Source organism: Neolamprologus multifasciatus, chromosome 23 (assembly GCF_963576455.1).
Source record: "Neolamprologus multifasciatus chromosome 23, fNeoMul1.2, whole genome shotgun sequence".
Classification (NCBI taxonomy): domain Eukaryota; kingdom Metazoa; phylum Chordata; class Actinopteri; order Cichliformes; family Cichlidae; genus Neolamprologus; species Neolamprologus multifasciatus.
In genome coordinates, this window is record NC_140460.1 from 5,115,402 (window position 1) to 5,132,679 (window position 17,278).

General features: G+C 37.8%; 1 protein-coding gene and 1 pseudogene across 3 annotated transcripts; both read right to left on the reverse strand.

The window, feature by feature from the left end:
* Nucleotides 1-1,968: 1,968 nt before the first annotated feature.
* LOC146490791 (chymotrypsin-like elastase family member 2A) lies at nucleotides 1,969-6,837 on the reverse strand. Of its 2 annotated transcripts, none has more exons than XM_085151532.1 (5): nucleotides 3,729-6,837; nucleotides 3,492-3,639; nucleotides 3,144-3,276; nucleotides 2,800-3,054; nucleotides 1,969-2,712 (listed from the first exon to the last, which is right to left on the reverse strand). In XM_085151532.1, the coding sequence occupies exons 1-5, from the start codon at nucleotides 3,784-3,786 to the stop codon at nucleotides 2,551-2,553; spliced, it is 756 nt and encodes a 251-aa protein (XP_085007658.1). In that variant the 5' UTR covers nucleotides 3,787-6,837; the 3' UTR covers nucleotides 1,969-2,550. The 2 variants fall into 2 exon arrangements, with proteins under 2 accessions (XP_085007658.1, XP_085007659.1); XM_085151533.1 differs by having other exon boundaries at nucleotides 4,209-6,836.
* A 301-nt stretch (nucleotides 6,838-7,138) lies between these two features.
* On the reverse strand, nucleotides 7,139-12,575 carry LOC146490792 (duodenase-1-like; annotated as a pseudogene). The gene is made up of 6 exons (XR_014872389.1): nucleotides 11,825-12,575; nucleotides 11,594-11,742; nucleotides 11,436-11,504; nucleotides 8,560-8,617; nucleotides 8,170-8,424; nucleotides 7,139-8,060 (listed from the first exon to the last, which is right to left on the reverse strand). The product of XR_014872389.1 is annotated as a duodenase-1-like (transcript).
* Nucleotides 12,576-17,278: the final 4,703 nt, after the last annotated feature.

A 17,278-nucleotide genomic window follows, 5' to 3' on the forward strand; every position in this document is an offset into this window, starting at 1 on the left:
ACCAATTTCACTGGTAAAAAAAAATAACGTCAGTACTGATTGTTTCTTTTTAAACTGAAGTGAATTCAATTTAGTGTCTACTGTACCATACCACAGACTGAACTGCTGAACTAAGGCACTGATAAACATATGTACACTTTTCAGTTGTCAGGTACTGGACTGGTCACTGTGTCCATCTCGCCCACCGTCTTCTTTATTAGCACCAAATATGATGCTAATATTTTGATCAACACCAACAACAACAGCAATGGCCATGACGACAATAATGATGATGATGTTGAAGTATTTCACTGTAGCTGTTTTTGTTCAAGTGCTTTTTAAATGAATTTGTTGATTCACAAGAATTCGCAAGAAATAAATTAAGAGAGATCAAAGCTTTGGACAGAAGAAACTTTGCAGAGCATGTGCTACTCCCAGTAGTCAGTAAAGATGTGGTTGCTTAGATTTTTTTTGTTTTGTAAAATACTACATTATGTTTTCTCTTGCCTTATCGATATACCATCGAATGCAATTTTCTGTATTTGTAGAGCTCAACTGTTGCCTTTGTCTAACTCTTCATTATAGCCAGCAGAGGGCAGCAGAAATTCTTATACGTCATCATCTAGGCTGGGGGTTACCTTTAACCTGGCCACAATCTTCATCCTATTCCTATTATGCTGTGACCCAGGGGTAGGCAAGCACACAGCAGGTATCTCCTATTAATGTTAATGCACTGAGCTACTACTGGTGGTGTTTCTTGGTCAACGTGTTGGCTTTTTCCTCAGTCATAGTTCCCAGATGCATCGCATATAACTCCTTTTACTAGGTTGGTTGGCAACACTGAATTATTAACACTGAATTCAGTAACACTGAATTAATTCAACATTATCAGCCTTTTTCCAGTACCCCAGTTCTTGTCAGTATATCCTCAAAACTTGACTCGAACAGTCCTAATACCAGCAATGTCTGAGCTGGCTTCACTTACATGCCCCCCACACCCTGTTGGATAATAATTTACACAATGTTTAATATTTACTTTATCTTGTCAGTTTGATATAAGACAGGATCATTGCACCTTCTTGTGTAATTCTGTTCTTGTTGGTGGATTATTTTGGAGGTTTATACCTTTCTAAATACATATAATCTATAATTTTGTGTGTTTATTTAAATTTAGATTTTATACAAAAAAAACAACCAAAAAAAGTGATGAAGGCAGATGCATGACCTGAGATTTTTTGCTGATTTTTTTTTATTCTTTATACAGCCTAATGACACTATCTCCGAGTTCTACAGCCAACTAGATTAACCACAGAAATAACATTTTCCCAGATTAAGATTTATTGTAATTAGACAACAAACATATATCCACCTTCATGATAAAAAGAAATTAAATCTCCTTTCCTTTCAAAAGTTTTACATATCAGAACAAAATAGTGGTCTAAAAATAAACACATTAAGGCTTCACTCTTCAAGCACAAATGCATGGGTCAGTCTGATAGTGTCTGGGTGTGTCTGTCTCCTTTTAACAATGACTGGAGCTGGACATGCTGAGAGTCCAGCAGTTTTTTTTTTTGCTTTTTTTGATGGTTTGTGCATGCGAATTGTGGCTAAACCGCTGGTGTTTGTAAACTGAATGGAGAGCAGCTCACAAGCCAAAGTACCGTTGGTCTGCTCTCACCGCTCTGAGATCAGTTAGGATCTATGGAAACACAGCTAGCATTAGCATGTAAATTTTATCTTGTTAGCCAACAATAAAGCTATGCTCATGATCTCAGAGCCAGGGGCGGTCCTGGCCTGTTGGGTGCCCTGGGCAACCGCCCATGTCGCCCAATTTAAAAAACTACTACATTTTCTTGTTAAACCCAGGGTTACAGAGCTCAATCCTAGCTGTCATAGGGTGCGTGCCAGGGTGCACTCTTAAAACTACCCAGCCAACCTTGAAAACCTCATCTCATCTCATCTAACTGCACAACTCATCTAACTATAACTGCACCATGCTTTTTTTGTTTCTGACTCCAGGGGAACCTTTTTACTGTCCCCTAAATCAGCAGTCCCCAACCCCCGGGCCTCGGACCGGTACCGGTCCGTGAGTCGTTTGGTACCGGGCCGCGAGAGTTGAGGCTCAGGTGTGAAATGTATAGTTTTCAGGGTTTTTATCGGTTTTCAGCGTTATTTTGTTATCGTTTTTATCGTTAACTCGGTTTTCCTGGGTCTTTTCACGTGTGTTATGAATAAATCTTATTTTTTTCGGTACCGGTACTAGTTTTATTTTGTTGTATTTATCCACGACACCTTAAAGGCCGGTCTGTGAAAATATTGTCGGGCATAAACCGGTCCGTGGCGCAAAAAAGGTTGGAGACCGCTGCCCTAAATCATTTACCGGTGATTTATTGTGTTAAAATGAGCTAAATGACATCACAATAATATTGTCACTACAGCAACTTTGCTACAATTACATGTCTGCTGAGAAATATTTGAAACATTTATTTATTCTGCATCTAGATAAAACACAAAGCGATTTAAACGCACAACTACAACAACAGTGTGTCAAAGCAAAGATTTATGTAAGACTTAACAATGCTTTTTCTTGAGAATCCCGTTGATCCAGTCAAGGTGTTTTGCGATATCCACATAAACATTGGGTGCATCCGGGTAGTCACATCTGCCATATTTGTTGAAAGAAACAACTCCAACAGCTGTACCATTACAGATCAGAGGGCCACCAGAATCACCCTTTGAGGGTTATTCAAGAGAAAAAAAAAGTTTTATACATGAGTTAGCAGTTAATCTTAAAAATCAAACAAATAAAAAAAAACATACCTGACAGAACCCTTTGTTTGTGCCATAACCACCAGCACAAATAAGACCACCCGGAAGACCCGGCCAGTTCTTCCTACAGACCTCTGGGCTGATAACAGACACATCCACTACTCTCAACTGGTGAACTAATGGACCACCAGTTTTTGTCAAACCCCACCCAGCCACAAGGCATCTTTCATTTTCCTTTAGCTTTATTTCAGAAGAGGGAAGTTTAATAAAGTGGATGTTTTTGCTTGGATGGACTTCACTAGAAAGCTGGGAACAGATTAAGAGATTGTATATGCAAATGTTCTAGAGATCACAAATATGTCTTCTGTGTATTAAGTGAAAAAAAATCGACTTACTTGGAGTAGCATGATGTCATTCCCATTTCCAACACCTATATAATATGGGTGTATGCATTTCATGATTACATCTTTCACGGTGTGAGCAGGCTTGCTGAGATCGTGGGTGCCAAGAACTATTCTCCTTGGATTCCTAAATAAGTTGCAAGTCAGAGATAATCAGTAGGCTTTCTAAACGGTGATGGTTATCTGTGTTTGTGTGCGTGTGTGTATGATTTTAAGGGAGAAATTGTGACATACATTGTGCAGCTGGTGAAAAGTGTTGCCAATTAATATTAATAGGAACTTCTGAAGTGGTTTCTTATCACATGACCCACAAATTACCTTTAAGCAGGATTGATTACTTACCCTTCATCACAGTGTGCAGCAGTGACCACAAAGTCCTCACTTACAAGAAAACCTCCACAATTGTGGCCATAGTTGTTCTGCACCGAGGCCATATACAACAGTGAGTTCTCGGGAGCTTTTTCCCCATTTACAATTTCACTTCCAAGTGCTAAAGACATCAGAAGATAATCAAAACGAGTTAAAAATGTCAATATTCAGCTTGCAGATGGCTAAAAGTATTTGTATAGTGTGGCTTACCATTTTGTCCAAGGCACGTCAAAACATGAATTAGCATAAATTGGTGCAGAGCATACATCTTGGCAGAAAGATATTCGTTCTGTCACTATGGAACTGTGTGGTTCCCTTTTATGTGGTTTGCACTGACTGATCCCTATCCATTTTATCGCAGCTGCAGTGACTTCCTTTGCTTCCAGTTATCAGCACTGATCAAAACTAGTTATTAAATGTATACCTCTTTCTCAGTAAAGGTCCTTCAGCGTGACACTTTTTGGTAACACACACATAATGACTCTTAAGCATTAGTTAGGTATCAGTAAGTACTTAATTCATTATTTATAAAGCATTAGTATGCAGTTTATGAGAACAGATAAGTAATATGTTCATTGCATCACAAACACTAATCGGAGACAGTTACTAGTTGTTAAGTATTTTGTGACCTCATCTAAAGTGAGGACTATTTTTGCCTTATAAAGCATTTATAAAAGTAAATGAAAGTACCTCAAGAGTTGAACAAGTCTCAGCTATCTTCACAACAGAAAAGTGATACAGACAAAGCACAAAGAGATACACAGTGTTGGGGAGTAACGGAATACATGTACCGCCGTTACGTATTTAAAATACAAAATATGAGTAACTGTATTCCGTTACAGTTACTGTTTAAAAAGGTGGTATTTAGAATACAGTTACTTTGTTGAAATAAATGGATTACACGGCGGTACTTCCCTGTTTCATATTGTGGCGGGTCAGGACTGTTTGGGTTTTGTTTGACAGCTACGTTCTGTTGTTCCAGGCGGCAGCGTTACGGTTGCCATGGTTACAGGGTGACGCTCTCTCTCTCTCTGTGTTTCCTGGGTGAGAGAGGCCTTTTTGTTGTTGTTGTTCTAAGCTAATACGCAGAATGCTACAGGTATAGTTCTAAAGAATGTAGCATCATAGGCAGTGTAGTCCGTGCTGCAGGGAGAATGGACTGCCATACCCGTTATGTGTCTGTGAGCGAGGGAGGGAGAAAAAGGAAAAGTACGAGGAAAAGGAAAAAACGGGAGCTGGAAGCTTGTAAATATAATAATAACCACTGCAGCCAAGAAGAGAGCCTGACAGCCCAGTTGTAAGTAAGCTATTAAGACTCGACTGTACACCGTGTTCGTGTTTTCCTCCGAAACAATAAGTTCCGTTGGAGCAGCCTGTCAACGTCTCTCTCTGTCTCTCGCAAGCAAAGTTGACCCAGACAACAAAGTAAAGCTAGTTTTCAGCTACGAGCCCGACACAGAACCCACCGTATTAGCCAGAGGTCCCTTTACTACGGTTCGGAGCCGCGGACCTTCAGTAACAGTAATAAATCACATTCATGTAGTTGTAAACAGCATGATAATATATTAAGTAATCCAAAGTATTCAGAATACGTTACTGTTATTGAGTAACGTAACGGAATACGTTACAGAATACATTTTGGGGCATGTATCTGTATTCTGTAATGGAATACATTTTAAAAGTAACCTTCCCAACACTGGAGATACACAACATAGAAATGTATTGCTAGATGCAAACATAGCACACCTGAGATTTGCAGAACACTGAAATGTAACTAGGCCCACAGTCGAAGTTTGAAAAAAGGGGCTTACGAGAGAAAGATACATGAAGACGTTAGAGCTACAGGGTACTTTAACATAATTATACAAAGGCTTCTTCGTTTAAAATAAAATATGGCTAAGGTCATCAAAAAACACATACCAAAAACATGCTATATAAACCAAACGAAATATTTATATCTGTGTTAGAGTCAAATGGTTAAATGTTGCCATTATTGCACTTAAATTTGTAAGTCTTGGTTCAAACTGTATGATCCAAGACATTCCGTTTTTTCTGACCCCCTCCCCAGCCTGTTGAATGGAGGGGGAGGCTGTAGTGTTTTATTATAGAGACACATCCCATGTGAGGGTTCTGTTTTCTTGTTTAGCAAGCTTCCTGCCTTTATGACCAATGACCCTTTTGGTGAGCAGGAGGTCACACAAACGCACCCCCAAACACAAACACACTCACTCACATGCACATGCATACACACACCTAGTGCCTTGTCTTTTATAACCATAGGGGGGTTTTACAATGGGTGTTTGTGTAAACTGTGTGTCACAGAAATAAAAGGCTGCAGGAGAGATGGTTCTTCGAAGTGGTCTGACACCGAGGGCAGAAGGGCTGCTCTGAGATCCTTCCCTTGCTAGCATGTGAAAAACCGGTTGAGCTGTTCGTCTTGCTTTGTTAACGGGAATACGTTCCTGAACTGGGGCCTGTGGAAGTGCAGACCCAACCATCTGTATTTGTAAATTACATACTAAGGAGTAGTAATGCTTTAAATAATGATAAATTAAGCACTTAGTAATACCTTACTAATGCAGAATTGTGTGTCAAAAGTGTTGCCACTTTTGTGCCTCCTGCTGCATTACTGAATAAAGCTTACAGTTAAGGCTAGATCAGGTGACCTTGAACCATACTTCAGTTATGCTAATAGTCTAAGTCATCTAATGCACTGAATATTTCTTTTTCGCTCACCTCTTTACATTCTCAGTGTGATTACACACCATATATTATATGACTCTCTTCTCTTTCTCCCCACCCCCAACAAGTCAGACTTCATTAGACTAGTTCTGTTGAACGTTTCTTCCTCTTAAAAGGGAGTTTTTCTTTCGCACTGTCTGCAAGCGCTTGCTCATAAGGGTACATTTGATAGTTGAGGTTTTCTTTCTATTATTATACGGTCTTTTCCTACAATACAAAGCGCAACTGTCTGTTTGCAGCAATTGTTTTTGTGAGGTGGTGCTATATAAACAAAACTGAATTAAACTGAACAAGTGTGAAGGTGATAAGCCAGGCAGGTGAGATTTTTTACTTAGTTTGAATCCACAGGCTGAGGCTTTTCTGTATAAAGTTAGTGTATAAAGTTTGCATGTTCTCCCCTATACACAGGTTCTCTCCTGTTACCCCCCACAGTCTAGACGCATGCTTGTTAGGTTACTTGGCAATTCTCAATTGGCCATACGTCTGACTTTGTGAATGCATGGCTGTCTGTGGTAGCCATGTGACAAACTTGTGACTTGTCTTTCACCAGTAGGTGGCAGTATTTTACAAGATAGTGTTAGTATATTTCAATTCAATTCAATTCAATTTTATTTATATAGCGCCAAATCACAACAAATGTCGCCTCAAGGCGCTTCATAGATACAGAGAAACCCCCAACAATCATATGACCCCCTATGAGCAAGCACTTTGGCGACAGTGGGAAGGAAAAACTCCCTTTTAACAGGAAGAAACCTCCGGCAGAACCAGGCTCAGGGAGGGGCGGCCATCTGCTGCGACCGGTTGGGGTGAGAGAAGGAAGACAGGATAAAAGACATGCTGTGGAAGAGAGACAGAGATTAATAACAGATACGATATTTGCGCTTGTAATCAAAAAAAGTATTTGCCAGATTCAGTCAAATAAAAAAGTCCCTTGTAAAACTAAGCCAAAGACAGAGTCAAAGTGAAAGAAAGTTTGTGAACTGAATTAAATTTGTGGACCCCAAACTGCAGCAAGTCCTCTGAGGCAAAGTCAAGCCTGTGGGTGATAAAATGGTGGGTTAAACTTTTCTTCAATCAAATAATTAGGGTAGAAGACCTATCCAACACTGCTTTGTTAAGTGTTGGACTAGTCACTTTTCCATCTTTTGTTTCTTGCATCTTTCTCATTAGATCTAAATTTGTCATTTTTAACCAAATTTTGTTAAAGCTTATATAAATATCTTAATATTATCTTAAAAACTATGATAATTGTATTAACGATTAATCATGGCAGTCAAAACACATAGCTCACGTAGCTTTTGTTTGCAACTGTGTGCATCAGCGAGTATCTGTACAGGAGAAAAAAAATGTTTGAAGTAAGCTTTCTCAGAGTATTCACTTAGAATTTTGTATTTTTTAGATCTCGAAGAAGATATAAAAAAGACATTAGTTGGCCTTCACCTGAGACAAAAATGACCTCTATAGTATTCTTGTTTCTTATTGTTTTATAAACTAAGATTATTACAAAAGGAAATTAGACAAAAAAAATTGGGATAGATTTTTATTGCTATTTTGTCACACTGGTAATGACAGACAGCCATTATTTTTTTATTCATTTATCTTTTGCTTCTACAGTAGCAACAAAAAAACACATTTTTAGGAAGATGTTGCAGTTAGCAGAATCCCATTGATCCACTTGAGGTGTTTGGAGATGTCTGTGTAGATATTGGGTACATCTGGATAAGCACAGTTGTAATTTTTGTTGAAAGAAACAATACCAACAACTAACCCGTTGCACACCAGAGGACCACCAGAATCACCCTGTCAGGAAGAAAGAGGAAAATATCCATTTCATATTTAATTTAGGTCGTTCGGGTATTTGTCAACAAGAGACAAGCAGACACATTCAATGAAAGAACAGAAGCCATACCTGACAGAATCCTTTGTCTGTGCCGTATCCACCTGCACAGATAACATTGGCAGAAAGACCGGGCCATTGTTCCCTACATACATATTGGTTAATGACGGACACGCTCACCACTCTCAGATCATCGACATTTTCACCACCAGTTCTATTTCTTCCCCAACCAGCCACCTAGCACACTTCATCTGCTTTTACGTTCATTTCAGCACATGGAAGTTGAATTATTTGTACTTTGCATCCTAGCTGAGCTTTCCTAGACAGCTGGAGAAACACATTAGAAAGAAAAAAATCCCAAATTCTTAATTTCACAACATATTAGCAGTGTTATTAGAATGGAAATCATTAAATCAACAATTATGGCACTTGAAAGTGTTGATTGTATGAATACATACTTACTTTAAGGAGCATGATGTCATTACCCAACCAAATGTTAGAGTAAGAGTGGGGTAGACTTGTAGTCAAGACCGCCTAATCCGAGACCAAGACAAGACCAAGACCAGAGGGTATCGAGACCAAGACAAGACCAAGACCAAGACCGAGACGAGACGAGACCAAGACCAAGACCGAGACAAAAAAAGTCTTTAAACTGCAGCCAGATGCTGCTTCGTTTACGGGTCTCGGGCATATTTATGTGTTTTTGCTTTCGCACAGCCCTCCTCACCGCTGTCTACTGTCTCACTCACTCACTGAAAGGACTGACGCATGCTCCACTTGACTGTTGCGTCTCTCACCCTCTCTGTTTTTCACATAATGATATTATCCTATATCCTCGCATGTGATTGGCCACAATATGGAGGGATTGGAGCGTAGCTGAGCCACTGTGTGAGAGCTGAGCAGCCAAAGGAAATTAAGTGGGGGTAGAAATGACTGAAAGATTATTAGGCTCTGTTTTGAGCTTTGTTCAAAAAAGAATGACTTCATATATATATATATATATATATATATATATATATATATATATATATATATATATATATATATATATATATATATATATATATAGTTTTTTAATTAAGCAGCAAGGCAGAACAAAGTCGGGCCTGTATCAAGACACAGGGACTAAACCCCAATTCAACCAGACCCAGAACTGATCCAGAATTAAAACAGGACTACAACAGTAACCAAGACAGAACCAGAATCAGAACTAGATGATAGCAGCACTAAAAATCATCTTAGACCTGCACTACACTTATTTTTTAATTCTACCAAAGTACACTATTTAGATTCTGAAAAGTTTATATAATTATTCAGCCTTGTTGAGCAAATAAGCCTGCATAACTTAATAAATATAGAATTTTAAAAGTAACAAACGCTATCTAAAAAGATACAATAGGTACGAGATACATGTTCTGATGAGTTTTTGGCAAACAACCATTTGACTAACTTGTGTGTCTCACCTGCTCTTGTTCCATCTCTGTTCTGTCGTCATTTTCGTCGTCTCTCTCCCTCTCTGTTCCTCTCTCTCCCTCTTTGTGCTGACAATCAAGCCAAACACAAATATACAGTGGAAACCAGATATTTACATACTCTTCAGATAAAAACACAAACACTTTTTAATTGTAACATCAAATCAGACTAAATGTTTCTTTTTTTAGATTGATAAATATAAAAAACATATTTGTTAACTTTAAGAGTAAAGAGAGAAACTGTCTGTATTTCTTAATTGTAAATGGCACCAAATTGTATTCAAAATTGAGCCACACTTATGGAGCTCCACAATTCTTTTCCAGAATTCTTTTCCAGGTGTTTTGGTTGACAGCTCTTGATTTTTCAAAGAAACTTTCCCATTTCAAAGAAACAGGCTCTGTGTTTTGCCTTATATGCATCCACAGCTGTGCCACCAATTTACCCACATGGACTCTACTAACCAATCAGAAGCTTCTTAAGCTCAGAATGGAATCATCTGGAGTTTTCTTAATTAATCTTAATTAACAATAAACTTAGTGTATATGTACTCCTACATTTGATGAAAGTGATTAAAATAGACAGCTCCCTCTTTTTATTCTGACATTTAACTAATTCAAAAGACATTGCAACATTTATTTATCTAAAACAAAAGTTTACTCTAAATTGATGTTTAACAGTAAAAAAAAGGTTTTATGTTTTCTCCCTAAAGTGTATGTAAATATCTGGTTTCAACTGTGAATATACTGCTGTGTATTGAAATTCCTCTTGTTTTGCATAGATATACTGAACATACAACAACAACATACAAAGCATAATATATAAAATAACATCTACCTGAGTTTTTTCTTTGAAAGAAGCTCCTTATGTCCATTGTTGTGTTCATCAGTACACAACTGAAACCGATTTAGAGAGTTTGTTTAGCCGTGGAGGGTAACAACTGAAAATATGAGATGTAAGCTAAGACTCTCTAAAAAAAATCAGCATTGTCGTTCGGCTTTTTATTTATCCATTTGTTGATTCACTCGAAGAGTAAGTAACGCAACCAAGTGATCAGTTTGATATCAATCTTTTGTGATACACCGTCATATTTACATTATTAGTTCAGTACGAATGATTTCCTACCTGGTCAAACTTAAGCTCTCCTCTGCAGCAAACTCGCAGGCAGCAGCTTCTCCCCCCTCGCTCACATGGGTGCTGTGCTCAGTCACCTAGTGCCAAAGCTCGGATCATACCAAAATCAGGGGGAATTTAGGACGGTGCGCTCTGTGCTTCGTGTGTTGTTTTTGTTTTATACAGTTGTCAGTCAGGCATCTAACAAACAAATTACACTCCAAAAAACCCCATGCTTCAGAAAAAAATGACCCGGGCTTAAGCCCAGTAAGACACCCCCCGCTCCACTGATGGTTGACTCCAAATCTCCCGAACACTATGTCGATTTGAGAGCGCAAGACCGAGACAGCGAGACCAAGACCGAGACCAAGACAAAAGTCCGTCGAGACCAAGACCGAGACCAAGACAAAAGTCCGTCGAGACCAAGACCGAGACCAAGACAAAAGTCCGTCGAGTCCAAGACCGAGACCAAGACAAAAGTCCGTCGAGACCAAGACGAGACCAAGACAAAAGTCCGTCGAGACCAAGACCGAGACCAAGACAAAAGTCCGTCGAGACCAAGACCGAGACCAAGACAAAAGTCCGTCGAGACCAAGACCGAGACCAAGACAAAAGTCCGTCGAGTCCAAGACCGAGACCAAGACAAAAGTCCGTCGAGACCAAGACGAGACCAAGACCACGTAAAAGTGGTCTCGAGACCGGTCTCGAGACCAAGACCGGTCTCGAGACATCCAACTCTAGAGTGGGGCTTAAATTTTTTTTCAATATTTATTTGATAACCCTTCTTTATATTGTGGCTGCCAAGGACAACATGTGTGGGCTTTCTGAAGGAAGACAATCATTAAGAGCCATCAATTAAATTGATGTAGTTACACAAGTCAAAGAGGTCATCACGAGAAGACTGATTACTTACTCAGCGTCACAGTGTGCAGCAGTTACCACAAAGTCTTCAGTGACAAGAAAACCTCCACATATATGGCCATCAATGTTCTGCACTGAGACCACATACTGCATTGAGTTCTCTGGGGCCTTTTTCCCCATTTATGATGTCACTACCATGTACTACAACAAAAAAACCCGTCAAAATTAGGCTGATGCTCCATTAAACAATCACTGAAAAACAACCAAAGATTGTGATTCTTACCAATTTGTCCGAGACATCTCAGAACATAGATGAGCAGAATGTTTTGCAGACCGTGCATCATGGCAGCTAATTTGTAATTGTAGGCGTGTCAAGATGACCCTTTTATACGGCTAGTTTCCACTGTTGGCATGTATCAGCACAATCTTTTGTGTTTTGACTTCTAACCACATCCTTTGCTCACGTAAGCGTGCAAGTTCTGCATTTGTATTATCCTTGTATGATCTAGTTTGTCCTAATTACTTTACCTCAGTAGTCTGAAACAGATTGTATTATGAGTGTTATGAGAAGGTTTATTATTCTGACATTATTTATTCTTTATTTTCTTACTTATGACACCGTTTTGCATTCACTTTTAGTATGAGTTTTGGGATTTGACACTTGATTTGGTGCTTTCAGTATTATTATACGGACCTTCTGCTCTTCTGTAGATACAAATCAAATAGCTTTTGTTGAATGCTTTTAAAAAATGAAAATACAGATGTCACGCCATGATTCTTATTTGAGGAAATCACACTTTGTCAGTATGACTGTTTTGGATTTTAGTTCCCTCGCATGATTTTCTCTTCAATTGTATTGTGCATCTTTCAGTCTCTGTTGTTCGCTCCGGTATTTTGGACCTGCTTCTTGCTGTTTGTGAAGGGAAAAAGGGTTCATTTGATCTTTCTGTAGCACCTTGATGTACATTTCTTTAATGATTAAATTAAATGCTGATATCAGGGATTTCAACTAACTCCAATATATTTTTGATTTACTGATGAACTACAAAATTATATTGGATTTAGTTTTGTCCTACCAGTGACAGACATTGCATTTGTATTGTAACAAGTCAACTCATCAACAAATGTGGGCAATCCAGTCGTTAAGTCTGACGTCACTAGCCGTGTCTGGGCCTAAACTCCGCTGCAGGTCCATATATCAAACAATCACTATGGCATTACTGAGAGTTGAAAAACTGTCTAAAGTCTTTCATCTTTAATAAAATTATCAGCGTTCTGCTCTACCAGGTGTAACAATTGAGTTTAACATCCAGGCATCCATGAAAACGGAATTTATGACATTTAACGGAGTTAGAAGTTAGCAGGAAGTTAGCTCGCTAGCTTCTATCGAAATACAATATAGCATGTCCTGACTGAGGGGTTTTGGAAACAAATTAAAACTTACAGCTCTGTTATCATTTCCAACATAAATGAAGACAGAAAACTAAACAGCAGTGACATTTGTAGGGTTACTGAAGTTTGGCTAGCTGGTATATAATGATGTGCTATGTGATCGCTAGCAACACAGCTATGTTAGCATAATATAAACAAGCTAACTTTTTTTCCACTTGATAAAAGTTAACGTGAGTGTTCTCGGTGGTCAGGAACAAATGTAATCGCATGGCAGGATGCTGTAAAAGGACCAAACTTCAGCCAGGAGAACAACTGAGATAATCCATCCACAATACGAGGTTAGTCATTCATATACTGCTGCATGGGCTGGGCTGTAGTTACATCCTAAGGTTTTAAAAACTGAGCTTAAATAAATGATTAGCGGTAATAAAAGCCGAGGGAGGTCAACAGTGATCACTGACAGTTTTAGGAGCTTTTTGAGATTAAATAGAAGAAAATACAAAACATTAAACATGTTAACAACACAAAGGCATATTAAACGCAGACTACTTTAGGCCCGGAAGTAGGATTCGTCCTGTCATCACTTAACGACCGGAAAGATACATAAATTTACTCTTTCTCTGCTCTACTTGAACACTTAGTGCACTTTTATACAACTTCCCTCATTCACCCAGTCATGCAAGGACGTTTTTTCCCCCCATGCTTTTCGTGCTTTCTATCTAACATTTACTCACGAGTGGCTGTATCAAGTTAGTATCTTGCCCAGGATATTTGGCAAGTAGACTGGATCATACAGGGGTTGAACCACTAACCTTCCAAGTAGCAGGTGACCTGCTCTACCTAGTGAGCCACAGCCACCCCACAGTCTGTTAGCCTTGTCTTGTAAGATGCGACTAATTGCTTGTAATTAACACTTAATTAACACTTGACTTGTAATGTTGACACTTATTTGGATAATGTCAATATAATAAATAGACCAAGTAATTAATAAGCTACTGCTGTAGCAAATATCTATTTCTATTTTAGACAGAAGCAACATTATTACCAGATCAGTATCAGTATTTCCTTTATAGTTATGGCTGTAGCTCACTGACCTATCATGTCCATATTCTGTATTTGTTAGATTTGAGGCCTGGTTTGTAAACACAGTTTGTATCATTTGGCTTCTTGCTTAATTCCAGTAATACTTGACAGTTAGGACCCAATTATTCCCATCTTCCTCAAGGACTGTCAGGTCCAATTCACCTTAGAGTTGAATACTAGTGTAATTGGTTAACTGAATTTATAAATAGTTATATTTATTTGTTTTTAATTTCAGTTTATTTGGACTATAATGTCTCAGATTTTTATGAAAATGGTTCACACACATTGCGAGAGTTGTAGTTTATTTAATCTAATAAGTAAAGAAGGCAGATGCAAGGCTCTGATTCATTACCGTGGGAACACTTGGCACAGTGATATTTTGCATCATGAACTATGAACTATGAACTGCAAGAACCGGAGATAAGATTATAATTTGAACTGTGCCTATAGTCACGATTATGAAACTGTTGCAAAAGTTAGTAGAAGAACATGTGCATACAAAAATATTGACACTTGCACATCTCATGAAAAAAGGATTCATTCTATTTTTGCCAGAATATTGCAGTATACTGCAGTATACACCAATACTGGTGTAGAGTGGGGTCGTCTTAGCGATACATTAAAATTTGACTTAGGTTCCCCAAGATCTTCAAGGCCAAATTAATGGTTTATTAGTCAAAAATTGACAAAAAGTACGTTTGTTGTGTGTGGTGTGTTCCAAATACTCCAATATTTCTCACAGCTGGCCAAGGTAATGCTATTCAAGTAAAAGTATTCACTGCGTAATGACATGATTCAAGTAGTCTTGTGGAATGGTCTAAAAAGAATCTCATTCTAAATGTGTATAAGAACATAGATGGTGTTTCAATTTCGACAGAAGAGGACAACAACATGACCCGCATCCTTACCGGGACAAGAGGTTGATCCAAGAAAAATGCAGACTGCAATAGAGAAGATGAGCAAGCTCTATTTTCTGAGGGAGATGAACTCTTTGATATGTGCAGCAACATGATGGAGATTTTCTATCACTTAGTTGAGCACCATCTACTTCCTAATCAATATAAAATGATTAAGAAGTGAACTCATCTTTCAAGCTCTTATGAATGTGTTCATCCTCACTGTTTGTGAAGTTAAACAAGTTAAGCAAGTAAAACCTTGCTCTATATCATTTGTCATCTTTCTGTTATTTTGAGTTTTGGTAGTGCAACAGCATTTCTTCGAATTCCTTAATGAACCACAGAAACCAGTTTTCATCTTCAGCGTGGGTATCAGAATCAGTGGTCTTCCAGTCAAAGTAAAAAAAAAAAACCCAATGCAATCTAAAGTGACACATTTCCTGCTTTAAAAAGTCAGTGGTTAGTGTAGCTACATTGAGTAATTCATAAACTAAAAGCAAACGTCATCCAGTTCCACAAACTTAGAAGCAATAACACCAGCAGAATATGTCAGTCATCATTATTTTATTTACTATTAAGGTCACTTTTAACAGCTGCTAACTGAAAAGCTATTTCCTCTCATTACTGCACGTCATTGGTTTCATATTAACAGTCAGCCTAATGACAAAAAGTTTCTACATACCGAGACCTCCTGACATACCACAAATGTTATAAATTTGTCACAGTCTCCCTTATAAAGTCACATGACCTTTTTCAAACTTTAATTTTAGTGTATTTACCCAATTTTCTGTTACTTTAGGTGTGAAAATATCTGCAGGAGACTGCAATAATAAAATCTGTGCACAGTATTCCTAAAAAATGAGATATTAAAATGGTAAACAATTTTAATTTCACTCATTTTAGCTCAGTAATGCTGTTCTTGGGTTAGGACATTTTGCAGAAATAAAAATCATGAAAATTAATGAGTGTAAGGAGCAAACCTGGCGTTTCCTGTTTATTATTTTTTCTTCTTTAAAAAAATAAACAATTACAGATATATAATTAAATCTGACTGAAACTAACACAAAACATATATATGCCTCTTTGCTCAGATGAGCTTGGATATCAGATCAGAAACTGAAAGTTAAAAACTCAGCAGTAGAACCAAAAAACGTTTTAAAAAAGCATCCCTTGTCTTTTTAACATTTCTTTTAGAACCCATCCTTCACCTTGATGGACACTACAGTAAAGCATCAATTGAAGATGACTTTTCTAATGCATAATAGAAAAGGAATTCTATCATTCTTAGATCACGAATACTTATGAAACAGTTTTGTCACTTCTGATACACTATGACTAAACCACAGAAACACATCTCACAGTTACCAGATTCTGTTAGAACAATCAGTATTCTCAAAGTATAGAATTAGTGCATTTACATTGGCTGAACAAAAATGAACAAATAGTAGGTTACTCATAACTACTGCCATTACATTTTTCCATTAAATAACAGGTAACATTCAAACATTATCTCCTACGTGTTTATTTAACGATTGACAAAAGTCTAAACTGTGATTAACAGCTTAAGAAATGTTGCTTAAAGAAGACTCGGGTTTTAGACAAGATCAGATACTTTTGGTATATCACCTCTGTGGGACAATTTCATCCATTTCTGTTTATTTAGTCGGGTCACATGAGGGTATATTGGAATGTAACATCACTCTGGGTTCTTGGCTAGTAATACCATTGTTGGAGCTGCTTTTCAAGAGCTGATATTGTGTTAGCAATACAGAGGAGTTGTTTCCCAATTTTAATTTCAGTATTATTTATTTGTCTTTTTATGCAAAAAAGATAAGTAGAGAATTAATATAAACTAGTAATAGAAATTGTAAAAATATTGTTTGACTTCAGACTCTATAATGTTACGTCTGCAACTTTGTACCTGATGCAATATCTTTGAAATTGCAAGTAAAATTGGTAAAATGTTGAAAAGATAAGTTTTTTCTTAAAGGTTTATCAAACTTTATCAAGAGTTACATGGCTGTAGCCTGTCATGTCTGTTAGAGGTTGATAGACAAGATACCCTGAACAGGTCATCAGTCTTTTGCAAGGCTGGCAGAGAGACTGTTTGCTTACTGTACAGCTACAGTTTGTTACTTAACCTAATAACCGTGTCTCTGAACTGTGGGACAACATGCAAAACTGCAAAGAAAGACCCCAGCCAACCAGGAACCTTAAAAAATAAAGCTTCTTTTAGTAAGACAGTAATCCTAACCACTACGCCACCATGATGTCTGTGATATACAAAGATTACTTACGATTAAATGTGTTCTAAAAATGCTGCAAATGTTAAAATTCTAAAACAGCTTGATATTCATCATCACCGT